The 18,168-nt window shown below is 57.6% G+C and overlaps 1 protein-coding gene across 1 annotated transcript in view; it reads right to left on the reverse strand.

The window, feature by feature from the left end:
• The window catches only part of LOC144490026 (protein phosphatase 1B-like), a 42,223-nt gene extending 24,374 nt beyond the window's left edge, over nt 1-17,849 (reverse strand). The window contains exon 1 of the mRNA XM_078207853.1: nt 17,262-17,849. Coding sequence (XP_078063979.1) covers nt 17,262-17,849 — 588 coding nt within the window. The remainder of the gene's footprint in view (nt 1-17,261) is intronic.
• Between the last annotated feature and the right edge of the window lie 319 nt (nt 17,850-18,168).

An 18,168-nucleotide genomic window follows, 5' to 3' on the forward strand; every position in this document is an offset into this window, starting at 1 on the left:
TGTACTCCCTCAGTACTGCCCCACACACGGTGCTGTACTCCCTCAGTACTGCCCCACACACGGTGCTGTACTCCCTCAGTACTACCCCACACACGGTGCTGTACTCCCTCAGTACTGCCCCACACACGGACATCACTGTACTCCCTCAGTACTGCCCCACACACGGTGCTGTACTCCCTCAGTACTGCCCCACACACGGACATCACTGTACTCCCTCAGTACTGCCCCACACACGGTGCTGTACTCCCTCAGTACTACCCCACACACGGTGCTGTACTCCCTCAGTACTGCCCCACACACGGTGCTGTACTCCCTCAGTACTGCCCCACACACGGACATCGCTGCACTCCCTCAGTACTGCCCCACACACGGACATCGCTGCACTCCCTCAGTACTGCCCCACACACGGTGCTGTACTCCCTCAGTACTGCCCCACACACGGTGCTGTACTCCCTCAGTACTGCCCCACACACGGTGCTGTACTCCCTCAGTACTACCCCACACACGGTGCTGTACTCCCTCAGTACTACCCCACACACGGTGCTGTACTCCCTCAGTACTACCCCACACACGGTGCTGTACTCCCTCAGTACTGCCCCACACACGGTGCTGTACTCCCTCAGTACTGCCCCACACACGGTGCTGTACTCCCTCAGTACTGCCCCACACACGGACATCGCTGCACTCCCTCAGTACTGCCCCACACACGGACATCGCTGCACTCCCTCAGTACTGCCCCACACACGGACATCGCTGCACTCCCTCAGTACTGCCCCACACACGGTGCTGTACTCCCTCAGTACTACCCCACACACGGTGCTGTACTCCCTCAGTACTGCCCCACACACGGTGCTGTACTCCCTCAGTACTGCCCCACACACGGACATCGCTGCACTCCCTCAGTACTGCCCCACACACGGACATCGCTGCACTCCCTCAGTACTGCCCCACACACGGTGCTGTACTCCCTCAGTACTACCCCACACACGGTGCTGTACTCCCTCAGTACTGCCCCACACACGGTGCTGTACTCCCTCAGTACTGCCCCACACACGGTGCTGTACTCCCTCAGTACTACCCCACACACGGTGCTGTACTCCCTCAGTACTGCCCCACACACGGTGCTGTACTCCCTCAGTACTACCCCACACACGGTGCTGTACTCCCTCAGTACTGCCCCACACACGGTGCTGTACTCCCTCAGTACTACCCCACACACGGTGCTGTACTCCCTCAGTACTGCCCCACACAAGGTGCTGTACTCCCTCAGTACTGCCCCACACACGGTGCTGTACTCCCTCAGTACTGCCCCACACACGGTGCTGTACTCCCTCAGTACTGCCCCACACACGGTGCTGTACTCCCTCAGTACTACCCCACACACGGTGCTGTACTCCCTCAGTACTGCCCCACACACGGTGCTGTACTCCCTCAGTACTGCCCCACACAAGGTGCTGTACTCCCTCAGTACTGCCCCACACACGGACATCGCTGCACTCCCTCAGTACTGCCCCACACACGGACATCGCTGCACTCCCTCAGTACTGCCCCACACACGGTGCTGTACTCCCTCAGTACTACCCCACACACGGTGCTGTACTCCCTCAGTACTGCCCCACACACGGTGCTGTACTCCCTCAGTACTACCCCACACACGGTGCTGTACTCCCTCAGTACTGCCCCACACACGGTGCTGTACTCCCTCAGTACTGCCCCACACACGGTGCTGTACTCCCTCAGTACTGCCCCACACACGGTGCTGTACTCCCTCAGTACTGCCCCACACACGGTGCTGTACTCCCTCAGTACTACCCCACACATGGACATCCCTGTACTCCCTCAGCACTGCCCCACACACGGTGCTGTACTCCCTCAGTACTACCCCACACACGGTGCTGTACTCCCTCAGTACTACCCCACACATGGACATCCCTGTACTCCCTCAGCACTGCCCCACACACGGTGCTGTACTCCCTCAGTACTGCCCCACACACGGTGCTGTACTCCCTCAGTACTACCCCACACATGGACATCCCTGTACTCCCTCAGCACTGCCCCACACACGGTGCTGTACTCCCTCAGTACTACCCCACACACGGTGCTGTACTCCCTCAGTACTGCCCCACACACGGTGCTGTACTCCCTCAGTACTGCCCCACACACGGTGCTGTACTCCCTCAGTACTGCCCCACACACGGTGCTGTACTCCCTCAGTACTACCCCACACACGGTGCTGTCCTCCCTCAGTACTGCCCCACACACGGTGCTGTACTCCCTCAGTACTGCCCCACACACGGTGCTGTACTCCCTCAGTACTGCCCCACACACGGTGCTGTACTCCCTCAGTACTGCCCCACACACGGTGCTGTACTCCCTCAGTACTGCCCCACACACGGTGCTGTACTCCCTCAGTACTACCCCACACACGGTGCTGTACTCCCTCAGTACTACCCCACACACGGTGCTGTACTCCCTCAGTACTACCCCACACACGGTGCTGTACTCCCTCAGTACTGCCCCACACACGGTGCTGTACTCCCTCAGTACTGCCCCACACAAGGTGCTGTACTCCCTCAGTACTGCCCCACACACGGTGCTGTACTCCCTCAGTACTGCCCCACACACGGTGCTGTACTCCCTCAGTACTGCCCCACACACGGTGCTGTACTCCCTCAGTACTGCCCCACACACGGTGCTGTACTCCCTCAGTACTGCCCCACACACGGTGCTGTACTCCCTCAGTACTGCCCCACACACGGTGCTGTACTCCCTCAGTACTACCCCACACATGGACATCCCTGTACTCCCTCAGCACTGCCCCACACACGGTGCTGTACTCCCTCAGTACTACCCCACACACGGTGCTGTACTCCCTCAGTACTACCCCACACATGGACATCCCTGTACTCCCTCAGCACTGCCCCACACACGGTGCTGTACTCCCTCAGTACTGCCCCACACACGGTGCTGTACTCCCTCAGTACTACCCCACACATGGACATCCCTGTACTCCCTCAGCACTGCCCCACACACGGTGCTGTACTCCCTCAGTACTACCCCACACACGGTGCTGTACTCCCTCAGTACTGCCCCACACACGGTGCTGTACTCCCTCAGTACTGCCCCACACACGGTGCTGTACTCCCTCAGTACTACCCCACACACGGTGCTGTACTCCCTCAGTACTGCCCCACACACGGTGCTGTACTCCCTCAGTACTACCCCACACACGGTGCTGTACTCCCTCAGTACTACCCCACACACGGTGCTGTACTCCCTCAGTACTACCCCACACACGGTGCTGTACTCCCTCAGTACTACCCCACACACGGTGCTGTACTCCCTCAGTACTACCCCACACACGGTGCTGTACTCCCTCAGTACTGCCCCACACACGGTGCTGTACTCCCTCAGTACTGCCCCACACAAGGTGCTGTACTCCCTCAGTACTGCCCCACACACGGTGCTGTACTCCCTCAGTACTGCCCCACACACGGTGCTGTCCTCCCTCAGTACTGCCCCACACACGGACATCGCTGCACTCCCTCAGTACTGCCCCACACACGGACATCGCTGCACTCCCTCAGTACTGCCCCACACAAGGTGCTGTACTCCCTCAGTACTGCCCCACACACGGTGCTGTACTCCCTCAGTACTACCCCACACACGGTGCTGTACTCCCTCAGTACTACCCCACACACGGACATCACTGTACTCCCTCAGTACTGCCCCACACACGGTGCTGTACTCCCTCAGTACTACCCCACACACGGTGCTGTACTCCCTCAGTACTGCCCCACACACGGTGCTGTACTCCCTCAGTACTACCCCACACACGGTGCTGTACTCCCTCAGTACTGCCCCACACACGGTGCTGTACTCCCTCAGTACTGCCCCACACACGGTGCTGTACTCCCTCAGTACTACCCCACACACGGTGCTGTACTCCCTCAGTACTGCCCCACACAAGGTGCTGTACTCCCTCAGTACTGCCCCACACACGGACATCGCTGCACTCCCTCAGTACTGCCCCACACACGGACATCGCTGCACTCCCTCAGTACTGCCCCACACACGGTGCTGTACTCCCTCAGTACTACCCCACACACGGTGCTGTACTCCCTCAGTACTGCCCCACACACGGTGCTGTACTCCCTCAGTACTGCCCCACACACGGTGCTGTACTCCCTCAGTACTGCCCCACACACGGTGCTGTACTCCCTCAGTACTGCCCCACACACGGTGCTGTACTCCCTCAGTACTGCCCCACACACGGTGCTGTACTCCCTCAGTACTACCCCACACACGGTGCTGTACTCCCTCAGTACTACCCCACACACGGTGCTGTACTCCCTCAGTACTACCCCACACACGGTGCTGTACTCCCTCAGTACTGCCCCACACACGGTGCTGTACTCCCTCAGTACTGCCCCACACACGGTGCTGTACTCCCTCAGTACTGCCCCACACACGGTGCTGTACTCCCTCAGTACTGCCCCACACACGGTGCTGTACTCCCTCAGTACTACCCCACACACGGTGCTGTACTCCCTCAGTACTGCCCCACACACGGTGCTGTACTCCCTCAGTACTGCCCCACACACGGTGCTGTACTCCCTCAGTACTACCCCACACACGGTGCTGTACTCCCTCAGTACTACCCCACACACGGACATCACTGTACTCCCTCAGTACTGCCCCACACACGGTGCTGTACTCCCTCAGTACTACCCCACACACGGTGCTGTACTCCCTCAGTACTGCCCCACACACGGTGCTGTACTCCCTCAGTACTACCCCACACACGGTGCTGTACTCCCTCAGTACTGCCCCACACACGGTGCTGTACTCCCTCAGTACTACCCCACACATGGACATCCCTGTACTCCCTCAGTACTACCCCACACACGGTGCTGTACTCTCTCAGTACTACCCCACACACGGTGCTGTACTCCCTCAGTACTACCCCACACACGGTGCTGTACTCTCTCAGTACTACCCCACACACGGTGCTGTACTCCCTCAGTACTACCCCACACACGGTGCTGTACTCCCTCAGTACTACCCCACACACGGTGCTGTACTCCCTCAGTACTGCCCCACACACGGTGCTGTACTCCCTCAGTACTGCCCCACACACGGTGCTGTACTCCCTCAGTACTACCCCACACACGGTGCTGTACTCCCTCAGTACTGCCCCACACACGGACATCGCTGCACTCCCTCAGTACTGCCCCACACACGGTGCTGTACTCCCTCAGTACTGCCCCACACACGGTGCTGTACTCCCTCAGTACTGCCCCACACACGGTGCTGTACTCCCTCAGTACTACCCCACACACGGTGCTGTACTCCCTCAGTACTACCCCACACACGGTGCTGTACTCCCTCAGTACTACCCCACACACGGTGCTGTACTCCCTCAGTACTGCCCCACACACGGTGCTGTACTCCCTCAGTACTACCCCACACACGGTGCTGTACTCCCTCAGTACTACCCCACACACGGTGCTGTACTCCCTCAGTACTGCCCCACACACGGTGCTGTACTCCCTCAGTACTACCCCACACACGGTGCTGTACTCCCTCAGTACTGCCCCACACACGGTGCTGTACTCCCTCAGTACTGCCCCACACACGGTGCTGTACTCCCTCAGTACTGCCCCACACACGGTGCTGTACTCCCTCAGTACTACCCCACACACGGTGCTGTACTCCCTCAGTACTACCCCACACATGGACATCCCTGTACTCCCTCAGTACTGCCCCACACACGGTGCTGTACTCCCTCAGTACTGCCCCACACACGGTGCTGTACTCCCTCAGTACTGCCCCACACACGGTGCTGTACTCCCTCAGTACTACCCCACACACGGTGCTGTACTCCCTCAGTACTACCCCACACACGGTGCTGTACTCCCTCAGTACTACCCCACACACGGTGCTGTACTCCCTCAGTACTACCCCACACATGGACATCCCTGTACTCCCTCAGCACTGCCCCACACACGGTGCTGTACTCCCTCAGTACTACCCCACACACGGTGCTGTACTCCCTCAGTACTACCCCACACATGGACATCCCTGTACTCCCTCAGTACTACCCCACACACGGTGCTGTACTCCCTCAGTACTACCCCACACACGGTGCTGTACTCCCTCAGTACTGCCCCACACACGGTGCTGTACTCCCTCAGTACTGCCCCACACACGGTGCTGTACTCCCTCAGTACTACCCCACACACGGTGCTGTACTCCCTCAGTACTGCCCCACACACGGACATCACTGTACTCCCTCAGTACTGCCCCACACACGGTGCTGTACTCCCTCAGTACTGCCCCACACACGGACATCACTGTACTCCCTCAGTACTGCCCCACACACGGTGCTGTACTCCCTCAGTACTACCCCACACACGGTGCTGTACTCCCTCAGTACTGCCCCACACACGGTGCTGTACTCCCTCAGTACTGCCCCACACACGGACATCGCTGCACTCCCTCAGTACTGCCCCACACACGGACATCGCTGCACTCCCTCAGTACTGCCCCACACACGGTGCTGTACTCCCTCAGTACTGCCCCACACACGGTGCTGTACTCCCTCAGTACTGCCCCACACACGGTGCTGTACTCCCTCAGTACTACCCCACACACGGTGCTGTACTCCCTCAGTACTACCCCACACACGGTGCTGTACTCCCTCAGTACTACCCCACACACGGTGCTGTACTCCCTCAGTACTGCCCCACACACGGTGCTGTACTCCCTCAGTACTGCCCCACACACGGTGCTGTACTCCCTCAGTACTGCCCCACACACGGACATCGCTGCACTCCCTCAGTACTGCCCCACACACGGACATCGCTGCACTCCCTCAGTACTGCCCCACACACGGACATCGCTGCACTCCCTCAGTACTGCCCCACACACGGTGCTGTACTCCCTCAGTACTACCCCACACACGGTGCTGTACTCCCTCAGTACTGCCCCACACACGGTGCTGTACTCCCTCAGTACTGCCCCACACACGGACATCGCTGCACTCCCTCAGTACTGCCCCACACACGGACATCGCTGCACTCCCTCAGTACTGCCCCACACACGGTGCTGTACTCCCTCAGTACTACCCCACACACGGTGCTGTACTCCCTCAGTACTGCCCCACACACGGTGCTGTACTCCCTCAGTACTGCCCCACACACGGTGCTGTACTCCCTCAGTACTACCCCACACACGGTGCTGTACTCCCTCAGTACTGCCCCACACACGGTGCTGTACTCCCTCAGTACTACCCCACACACGGTGCTGTACTCCCTCAGTACTGCCCCACACACGGTGCTGTACTCCCTCAGTACTACCCCACACACGGTGCTGTACTCCCTCAGTACTGCCCCACACAAGGTGCTGTACTCCCTCAGTACTGCCCCACACACGGTGCTGTACTCCCTCAGTACTGCCCCACACACGGTGCTGTACTCCCTCAGTACTGCCCCACACACGGTGCTGTACTCCCTCAGTACTACCCCACACACGGTGCTGTACTCCCTCAGTACTGCCCCACACACGGTGCTGTACTCCCTCAGTACTGCCCCACACAAGGTGCTGTACTCCCTCAGTACTGCCCCACACACGGACATCGCTGCACTCCCTCAGTACTGCCCCACACACGGACATCGCTGCACTCCCTCAGTACTGCCCCACACACGGTGCTGTACTCCCTCAGTACTACCCCACACACGGTGCTGTACTCCCTCAGTACTGCCCCACACACGGTGCTGTACTCCCTCAGTACTACCCCACACACGGTGCTGTACTCCCTCAGTACTGCCCCACACACGGTGCTGTACTCCCTCAGTACTGCCCCACACACGGTGCTGTACTCCCTCAGTACTGCCCCACACACGGTGCTGTACTCCCTCAGTACTGCCCCACACACGGTGCTGTACTCCCTCAGTACTACCCCACACATGGACATCCCTGTACTCCCTCAGCACTGCCCCACACACGGTGCTGTACTCCCTCAGTACTACCCCACACACGGTGCTGTACTCCCTCAGTACTACCCCACACATGGACATCCCTGTACTCCCTCAGCACTGCCCCACACACGGTGCTGTACTCCCTCAGTACTGCCCCACACACGGTGCTGTACTCCCTCAGTACTACCCCACACATGGACATCCCTGTACTCCCTCAGCACTGCCCCACACACGGTGCTGTACTCCCTCAGTACTACCCCACACACGGTGCTGTACTCCCTCAGTACTGCCCCACACACGGTGCTGTACTCCCTCAGTACTGCCCCACACACGGTGCTGTACTCCCTCAGTACTGCCCCACACACGGTGCTGTACTCCCTCAGTACTACCCCACACACGGTGCTGTCCTCCCTCAGTACTGCCCCACACACGGTGCTGTACTCCCTCAGTACTGCCCCACACACGGTGCTGTACTCCCTCAGTACTGCCCCACACACGGTGCTGTACTCCCTCAGTACTGCCCCACACACGGTGCTGTACTCCCTCAGTACTGCCCCACACACGGTGCTGTACTCCCTCAGTACTACCCCACACACGGTGCTGTACTCCCTCAGTACTACCCCACACACGGTGCTGTACTCCCTCAGTACTACCCCACACACGGTGCTGTACTCCCTCAGTACTGCCCCACACACGGTGCTGTACTCCCTCAGTACTGCCCCACACAAGGTGCTGTACTCCCTCAGTACTGCCCCACACACGGTGCTGTACTCCCTCAGTACTGCCCCACACACGGTGCTGTACTCCCTCAGTACTGCCCCACACACGGTGCTGTACTCCCTCAGTACTGCCCCACACACGGTGCTGTACTCCCTCAGTACTGCCCCACACACGGTGCTGTACTCCCTCAGTACTGCCCCACACACGGTGCTGTACTCCCTCAGTACTACCCCACACATGGACATCCCTGTACTCCCTCAGCACTGCCCCACACACGGTGCTGTACTCCCTCAGTACTACCCCACACACGGTGCTGTACTCCCTCAGTACTACCCCACACATGGACATCCCTGTACTCCCTCAGCACTGCCCCACACACGGTGCTGTACTCCCTCAGTACTGCCCCACACACGGTGCTGTACTCCCTCAGTACTACCCCACACATGGACATCCCTGTACTCCCTCAGCACTGCCCCACACACGGTGCTGTACTCCCTCAGTACTACCCCACACACGGTGCTGTACTCCCTCAGTACTGCCCCACACACGGTGCTGTACTCCCTCAGTACTGCCCCACACACGGTGCTGTACTCCCTCAGTACTACCCCACACACGGTGCTGTACTCCCTCAGTACTGCCCCACACACGGTGCTGTACTCCCTCAGTACTACCCCACACACGGTGCTGTACTCCCTCAGTACTACCCCACACACGGTGCTGTACTCCCTCAGTACTACCCCACACACGGTGCTGTACTCCCTCAGTACTACCCCACACACGGTGCTGTACTCCCTCAGTACTGCCCCACACACGGTGCTGTACTCCCTCAGTACTGCCCCACACACGGTGCTGTACTCCCTCAGTACTGCCCCACACAAGGTGCTGTACTCCCTCAGTACTGCCCCACACACGGTGCTGTACTCCCTCAGTACTGCCCCACACACGGTGCTGTCCTCCCTCAGTACTGCCCCACACACGGACATCGCTGCACTCCCTCAGTACTGCCCCACACACGGACATCGCTGCACTCCCTCAGTACTGCCCCACACAAGGTGCTGTACTCCCTCAGTACTGCCCCACACACGGTGCTGTACTCCCTCAGTACTACCCCACACACGGTGCTGTACTCCCTCAGTACTACCCCACACACGGACATCACTGTACTCCCTCAGTACTGCCCCACACACGGTGCTGTACTCCCTCAGTACTACCCCACACACGGTGCTGTACTCCCTCAGTACTGCCCCACACACGGTGCTGTACTCCCTCAGTACTACCCCACACACGGTGCTGTACTCCCTCAGTACTGCCCCACACACGGTGCTGTACTCCCTCAGTACTGCCCCACACACGGTGCTGTACTCCCTCAGTACTACCCCACACACGGTGCTGTACTCCCTCAGTACTGCCCCACACAAGGTGCTGTACTCCCTCAGTACTGCCCCACACACGGACATCGCTGCACTCCCTCAGTACTGCCCCACACACGGACATCGCTGCACTCCCTCAGTACTGCCCCACACACGGTGCTGTACTCCCTCAGTACTACCCCACACACGGTGCTGTACTCCCTCAGTACTGCCCCACACACGGTGCTGTACTCCCTCAGTACTGCCCCACACACGGTGCTGTACTCCCTCAGTACTGCCCCACACACGGTGCTGTACTCCCTCAGTACTGCCCCACACACGGTGCTGTACTCCCTCAGTACTGCCCCACACACGGTGCTGTACTCCCTCAGCACTACCCCACACACGGTGCTGTACTCCCTCAGTACTACCCCACACACGGTGCTGTACTCCCTCAGTACTGCCCCACACACGGTGCTGTACTCCCTCAGTACTGCCCCACACACGGTGCTGTACTCCCTCAGTACTGCCCCACACACGGTGCTGTACTCCCTCAGTACTGCCCCACACACGGTGCTGTACTCCCTCAGTACTACCCCACACACGGTGCTGTACTCCCTCAGTACTGCCCCACACACGGTGCTGTACTCCCTCAGTACTGCCCCACACACGGTGCTGTACTCCCTCAGTACTACCCCACACACGGTGCTGTACTCCCTCAGTACTACCCCACACACGGACATCACTGTACTCCCTCAGTACTGCCCCACACACGGTGCTGTACTCCCTCAGTACTACCCCACACACGGTGCTGTACTCCCTCAGTACTGCCCCACACACGGTGCTGTACTCCCTCAGTACTACCCCACACACGGTGCTGTACTCCCTCAGTACTGCCCCACACACGGTGCTGTACTCCCTCAGTACTACCCCACACATGGACATCCCTGTACTCCCTCAGTACTACCCCACACACGGTGCTGTACTCTCTCAGTACTACCCCACACACGGTGCTGTACTCCCTCAGTACTACCCCACACACGGTGCTGTACTCTCTCAGTACTACCCCACACACGGTGCTGTACTCCCTCAGTACTACCCCACACACGGTGCTGTACTCCCTCAGTACTACCCCACACACGGTGCTGTACTCCCTCAGTACTGCCCCACACACGGTGCTGTACTCCCTCAGTACTGCCCCACACACGGTGCTGTACTCCCTCAGTACTACCCCACACACGGTGCTGTACTCCCTCAGTACTGCCCCACACACGGACATCGCTGCACTCCCTCAGTACTGCCCCACACACGGTGCTGTACTCCCTCAGTACTGCCCCACACACGGTGCTGTACTCCCTCAGTACTGCCCCACACACGGTGCTGTACTCCCTCAGTACTACCCCACACACGGTGCTGTACTCCCTCAGTACTACCCCACACACGGTGCTGTACTCCCTCAGTACTACCCCACACACGGTGCTGTACTCCCTCAGTACTGCCCCACACACGGTGCTGTACTCCCTCAGTACTACCCCACACACGGTGCTGTACTCCCTCAGTACTACCCCACACACGGTGCTGTACTCCCTCAGTACTGCCCCACACACGGTGCTGTACTCCCTCAGTACTACCCCACACACGGTGCTGTACTCCCTCAGTACTGCCCCACACACGGACATCGCTGCACTCCCTCAGTACTGCCCCACACACGGACATCGCTGCACTCCCTCAGTACTGCCCCACACACGGTGCTGTACTCCCTCAGTACTGCCCCACACACGGTGCTGTACTCCCTCAGTACTGCCCCACACACGGTGCTGTACTCCCTCAGTACTACCCCACACATGGACATCCCTGTACTCCCTCAGTACTACCCCACACACGGTGCTGTACTCCCTCAGTACTGCCCCACACACGGACATCACTGTACTCCCTCAGTACTGCCCCACACACGGTGCTGTACTCCCTCAGTACTACCCCACACACGGTGCTGTACTCCCTCAGTACTGCCCCACACACGGTGCTGTACTCCCTCAGTACTACCCCACACACGGTGCTGTACTCCCTCAGTACTACCCCACACACGGTGCTGTACTCCCTCAGTACTACCCCACACACGGTGCTGTACTCCCTCAGTACTACCCCACACACGGTGCTGTACTCCCTCAGTACTACCCCACACACGGTGCTGTACTCCCTCAGTACTACCCCACACACGGACATCACTGTACTCCCTCAGTACTGCCCCACACACGGTGCTGTACTCCCTCAGTACTACCCCACACACGGTGCTGTACTCCCTCAGCACTGCCCCACACACGGTGCTGTACTCCCTCAGTACTACCCCACACACGGTGCTGTACTCCCTCAGTACTACCCCACACACGGTGCTGTACTCCCTCAGTACTGCCCCACACACGGTGCTGTACTCCCTCAGTACTGCCCCACACACGGTGCTGTACTCCCTCAGTACTGCCCCACACACGGTGCTGTACTCCCTCAGTACTACCCCACACACGGTGCTGTACTCCCTCAGTACTACCCCACACACGGTGCTGCACTCCCTCAGTACTGCCCCACACACGGTGCTGTACTCCCTCAGTACTGCCCCACACACGGTGCTGTACTCCCTCAGTACTGCCCCACACACGGTGCTGTACTCCCTCAGTACTGCCCCACACACGGACATCGCTGCACTCCCTCAGGCTTCCGGGATATATTTTCATTTCCCTCGATGTGATTCTTTCCCCAGGAATAGCGATCAAAATTGAGCTGACAGAGTATTAATCAGTGTGGGACGGGTGTTACAGCATTAAACTTTCTTCTATCAGGGACATCAGTGGATGGGTTGGATTGTGCATGATTCTGTAACTCTGCGGCCACTTTTATAGACACCAGCTTTCTCTTTGCAGAATGTGAAATGGAACTGAGGTGTATGATTTGTCCTTTGGAGATTTGAATTGTCACTTTCCCGACTATTAGTGCATTAACACAAGTACAATATTTCACTCAGCTCAGGGTATCCAGGAAGGACAGAATCTCTCAGCTAGAATTTTCACAACCACCTCACTCTGCTCAAATCTCACAGAAAAGCCAACACAGAATGAGCTCAGCCCCCGGGAGCTGTCCAGAGCTGTCAGAAAGAATTAGGTAACTCTGCAATCCACCCCCATTGGCACCGAGCCCAGAGAGAAAGGCCTCATCCAAGCCGCTCGCAGCTTTGGTGATTGTGCCTTTGTGTCCTGACATCAGCTTGGAGCGAGGGGTCAGGATTGGGGTTCGATCTCTGAACCTCGAGTGCAGGCTGCCGGGGGACGGAGGAGGGGGTCAGTCAGACAGACAGACTGACCTCCAGCTCCTAGTCGCCTGGCTCCACGGTGACACAGTGGGTTCGCACTGCTGCTTCATAGCACCAGGGACCCGGGTTCGATTCCCGGCTTGGGTCGCTGTCTGTGCGGAGTCTGCACGTTCTCCCCGTGTCTGCGTGGGTTTCCTCCGGGTGCTCCGGTTTCCTCCCACAGTCTGAAAGATGTGCTGGCTCGGGTGCACCGACCCGAACAGGCGCCGCCGGAGTGTGGCGACTCGGGGAATTTCACAGTAACTTCATTGCAGTGTTAACGTAAGCCTTACTTGTGACTAATTAAATAAACTTTACTTTACTTTTCTTCGACAAAAAGTGTTAACGTGAGATTGCACAACTCAAACACTCAGCTGGCCTGGCCTCACGTGGGCTCTCCGTTTCGGCCTCACTGGGGTATTATTGGCAGGCACCTCCTCAGCTATAGACTGAGAGAGTTCGAAGCAGGTCCCGTCTCACTAATTATAAACCCTGCTGCAAAGTGTACAACTTTGTAGGGTTCTGAAGACTGTGGAGGAACAGAGAGATCTTGGGGTTCATATCCACAGATCTCTAAAGGTTGCCACTCAAGTGGATAGAGTTGTGAAGAAGGCCTATAGTGTGTTAGCTTTTATTAACAGGGGGTTGGAGTTTAAGAGCCGTGGGGTTATGCTGCAACTGTACAGGACCTTGGTGAGACCACATTTGGAATATTGTGTGCAGTTCTGGTCACCTCACTATAAGAAGGATGTGGAAGCGCTGGAAAGAGTGCAGAGGAGATTTACCAGGATGCTGCCTGGTTTGGAGGGTAGGTCTTATGAGGAAAGGTTGAGGGAGCTAGGGCTGTTCTCTCTGGAGCGGAGGAGGCTGAGGGGAGACTTAATAGAGGTTTATAAAATGATGAAGGGGATAGATAGAGTGAACGTTCAAAGACTATTTCCTCGGGTGGATGGAGCTATTACAAGGGGGCATAACTATAGGGTTCATGGTGGGAGATACAGGAAGGATATCAGAGGCAGGTTCTTTACGCAGAGAGTGGTTGGGGTGTGGAATGGACTGCCTGCAGTGATAGTGGAGTCAGACACTTTAGGAACATTTAAGCGGTTATTGGATAGGCACATGGAGCACACCAGGATGATAGGGAGTGGGATAGCTTGATCTTGGTTTCATAGAATCATAGAAACCCTACAGTGCAGAAGGAGGCCATTCGGCCCATCAAGTCTGCACCGACCACAATCCCACCCAGGCCCTACCCCCACATATTTACCCACTAATCCCTCTAACCTACGCATCCCAGGACTCTAAGGGGCAATTTTTAACCTGGCCAATCAACCTAACCCGCACATCTTTGGACTGTGGGAGGAAACCGGAGCACCCGGAGGAAACCCACGCAGACACGAGGAGAATGTGCAAACTCCACACAGACAGTGACCCGAGCCGGGAATCGAACCCGGGACCCTGGAGCTGTGAAGCAGCAGTGCTAACCACTGTGCTACCGTGCCGGTTTCAGATAAAGCTCGGCACAACATCGTGGGCCGAAGGGCCTGTTCTGTGCTGTACTGTTCTATGTTCTATGTTCTTAACACCAGTGAGTGTTGATGAAGGAAATGGGAACGTTGAACACTCTGACCAAGAGCCTGCACAGTTTTTTACATTCATTCCTGGGACCCGCAGGTCAATGGGCCAGTGTTTACTGTCCATCCCTAATTGCCCTTTGAGGGTGTGGTGGTGAGCTGCTGCCTTGAACTGCCGCAGTCCCTGTGGTGTAGGTACACCCACAGTGCTGTAAGGGAGGGAGCACCTTCCAGGATTTTGACCCAGCGACAGTGAAGGAACAGCTGATATATTTCCAGGTTCAGAGGGACGTTTTTTACACAGAGGGTGGTGGGGGCCTGGAATGCGCTGCCGGGTAGGGTGGTGGAGGCAGGCACGCTGACATCGTTTAAGACTTACCTGGATAGTCACATGAGCAGCCTGGGAATGGAGGGATACAAATGATTGGTCTAGTTGGACCAAGGAGCGGCACAGGCTTGGAGGGCCGAAGGGCCTGTTTCCTGTGCTGTACTGTTCTTTGTTCTTTGTTTGTTTTTGTTCAGGTCAGGATTTACGGATGAGCTAAAAGGCTGAGATGTCAGAGTCCCCTGTGGTCTTTGGAATCTGAACCCGGGTGTGGAACCCTCTGGATTACCTGTCACGCAATCTACAATGCTGGAGATCTTTGCACTTTGTTCAGAGTTCAGTTCAGCTCAATTCTTCATTAACTTACTGCTTTGCACAATCACTTACAACACTTTCTTTTATTTCCGTGTACAAGCAAGATTATTTCCACCCTACACCCGTACATGGGAACGGCACGGTGGCGCAGTGGTTAGCACTGCTGCCTCACAGCGCCAGGGACCCGGGGCAGCACGGTGACACAGTGGGTTAGCACTGCTCCCTCACAGTGCCAGGGACCCAGGGCAGCACGGTGACACAGTGGGTTAGCACTGCTGCCTCACAGCGCCAGGGACCCGGGGCAGCACGGTGGCACAGTGGGTTAGCACTGCTGCCTCACAGCGCCAGGGACCCGGGGCAGCACGGTGGCACAGTGGTTAGCACTGCTGCCTCACAGTACCAGGGACCCGGGTTCGATTCTCAGCTTGGGTCACTGTCTGTGCGGAGTCTGCACGTTCTCCCCGTGTCTGCGTGGGTTTCCTCCGGGTGCTCCGGTTTCCTCCCACACTCCAAAGGGCGTATGGGTTAGGTGCATTGGCCGTGCTAAATTCTCCCTCAGTGTCACCCGAACAGGCGCCGGAGTGTGGCAACTAGGGGATTTTCACAGTAACTTCATTGCAGTGTTAATGCAAGCCGACTTGTGACACTAATAAATAAACTTTACTTTTACTTTACCCCAGTGAGAGTCAGTGTGTGTGGGACCCGTACCCCAGTGAGAGTCAGTGTGTGTGGAACCCGTACCCCAGTGAGAGTCAGTGTGAGTGGGGCCCGTACCCCAGTGAGAGTCAGTGTGAGTGGGACTCCTCTATTATCTATGTATTTAGCAAAGTACCGTACAAGAACCACCATGAAGTAGGCCCTGTCAATTTAGACATTGGGAAACTCTTTATTACAAGTGTGCACTGTTCCAGTCTAATCCGAGACTGCTTAACAGGGTTCCACACTGGGAGGAATTAACCTCCCCACAGGGGTCACTTGACCCACACTCCTGAAGTGGCAGTGCACCCCAATCCCACACATATCACACCCCCCCCATAGGGACTGTGCCAAGCGCAGGTACTGCCCCCTCGGTCTTACCTTGTACAGGCAGGCTGGATGCCTGCGCTGTGCCCCCTGGGCTATGCCTCTGGGCTGGGTGCCCTCTCTTACCCAGTACAGACAGCGCTGTGCCCTGTGTGTGGGATGCAAAAGAATGGTCTAGTCTGGACCAGGGAGCGGCACAGGCTTGGAGGGCCGAAGGGCCTGTTCCTGTGCTGTATTGTTCTTTGTGTGCATAGTGCCCTCTCTTACCCTGTACAGGCAGTGCTGTGCCCCGTGTGTGGGTCCTGTCCTCTCGGTCTTACCTTGTACAGACAGGCTGGGTACCTGCGCTGTGCCCTCTGGACTGTGCCCCGTGTGTGGGTCCTGTCCTCTCGGTCTTACCTTGTACAGACAGGCTGGGTGCCTGCGCTGTGCCCTCTGGACTGTGCCCCGTGTGTGGGTCCTGTCCTCTCGGTCTTACCTTGTACAGACAGGCTGGGTGCCTGCGCTGTGCCCTCTGGACTGTGCCCCGTGTGTGGGTCCTGTCCTCTCGGTCTTACCTTGTACAGGCAGGCTGGGTGCCTGCGCTGTGCCCTCTGGACTGTGCCCCGTGTGTGGGTCCTGTCCTCTCGGTCTTACCTTGTACAGGCAGGTGTCTGCCACCAGGTTGCAAATCTTCTCCAGATCGTCAGTGAGCTCAAGCCTGGATCGGACAAACACGCACAGTTCCTCATTGCTCATGACGTCCCAAATGCCATCACAGGCCAGGATGACAAACTCATCCTCCTGGGAGCGCTCGATGACCATGACCTCTGGCTCCGGGGAGACCAGCTGTTCAGTGGGACCTTTTCCATCCACGCATTTGTAGTCGTAATCTCCAAGTGCCCGGGAGACGGCCAACGAGCCATTAACCCGCTGGATCATCACACTTCCCCCGGCGTTCTGGATCCTCTCTTTCTCGCGAGGGTTACAGGGTTTGTGGTCCTCTGTGGAGAAGTGTACAGAGCGCCCCCTCTGCAGCACACCCCGGGAGTCTCCGCAGTTTATGAAGTAGACATGTGTTGGCGAGACCAAGAGAGCCACAGCCGTGGACCCACTGCGGTCCATGTCGTTGTTCCCAAGCTCGGAATCATTCCTCATGTGTTCGTCAATGTTCAGGAATCCAGTCCTGATGGCACGCTTCACACTCTCAATGGCAGCCTGCGAATCACTCCTGCCATCCACCATCCCTTAACAAACACCACAAACAAGTTGCACTTTAGTAAAACTCCACAGCACCGTTTAATTCCTGCTGCAACATCCACCCACTGTGAGCACTGAGCAGCCGAGGATGTTGGTCAAACAGGGGTGAGGCACCGTGCTGCAGTGAAAGGTCAACTTGTTTTAAAGCCCTCGAGCCTCAGGAGCTTCTGGAGTTTAACCCCCACTCTATGATTTTAGATAAACGGTGACACAGTGGCTAGCACTGCTGCCTCACAGCGCCAGGGACCCGGGGCAGCACGGTGACACAGTGGTTAGCACTGCTGCCTCACAGCGCCAGGGACCC

The sequence above is a fragment of the Mustelus asterias genome, unplaced genomic scaffold (genome assembly GCF_964213995.1).
Source record: "Mustelus asterias unplaced genomic scaffold, sMusAst1.hap1.1 HAP1_SCAFFOLD_2792, whole genome shotgun sequence".
In the NCBI taxonomy this organism is placed as follows: domain Eukaryota; kingdom Metazoa; phylum Chordata; class Chondrichthyes; order Carcharhiniformes; family Triakidae; genus Mustelus; species Mustelus asterias.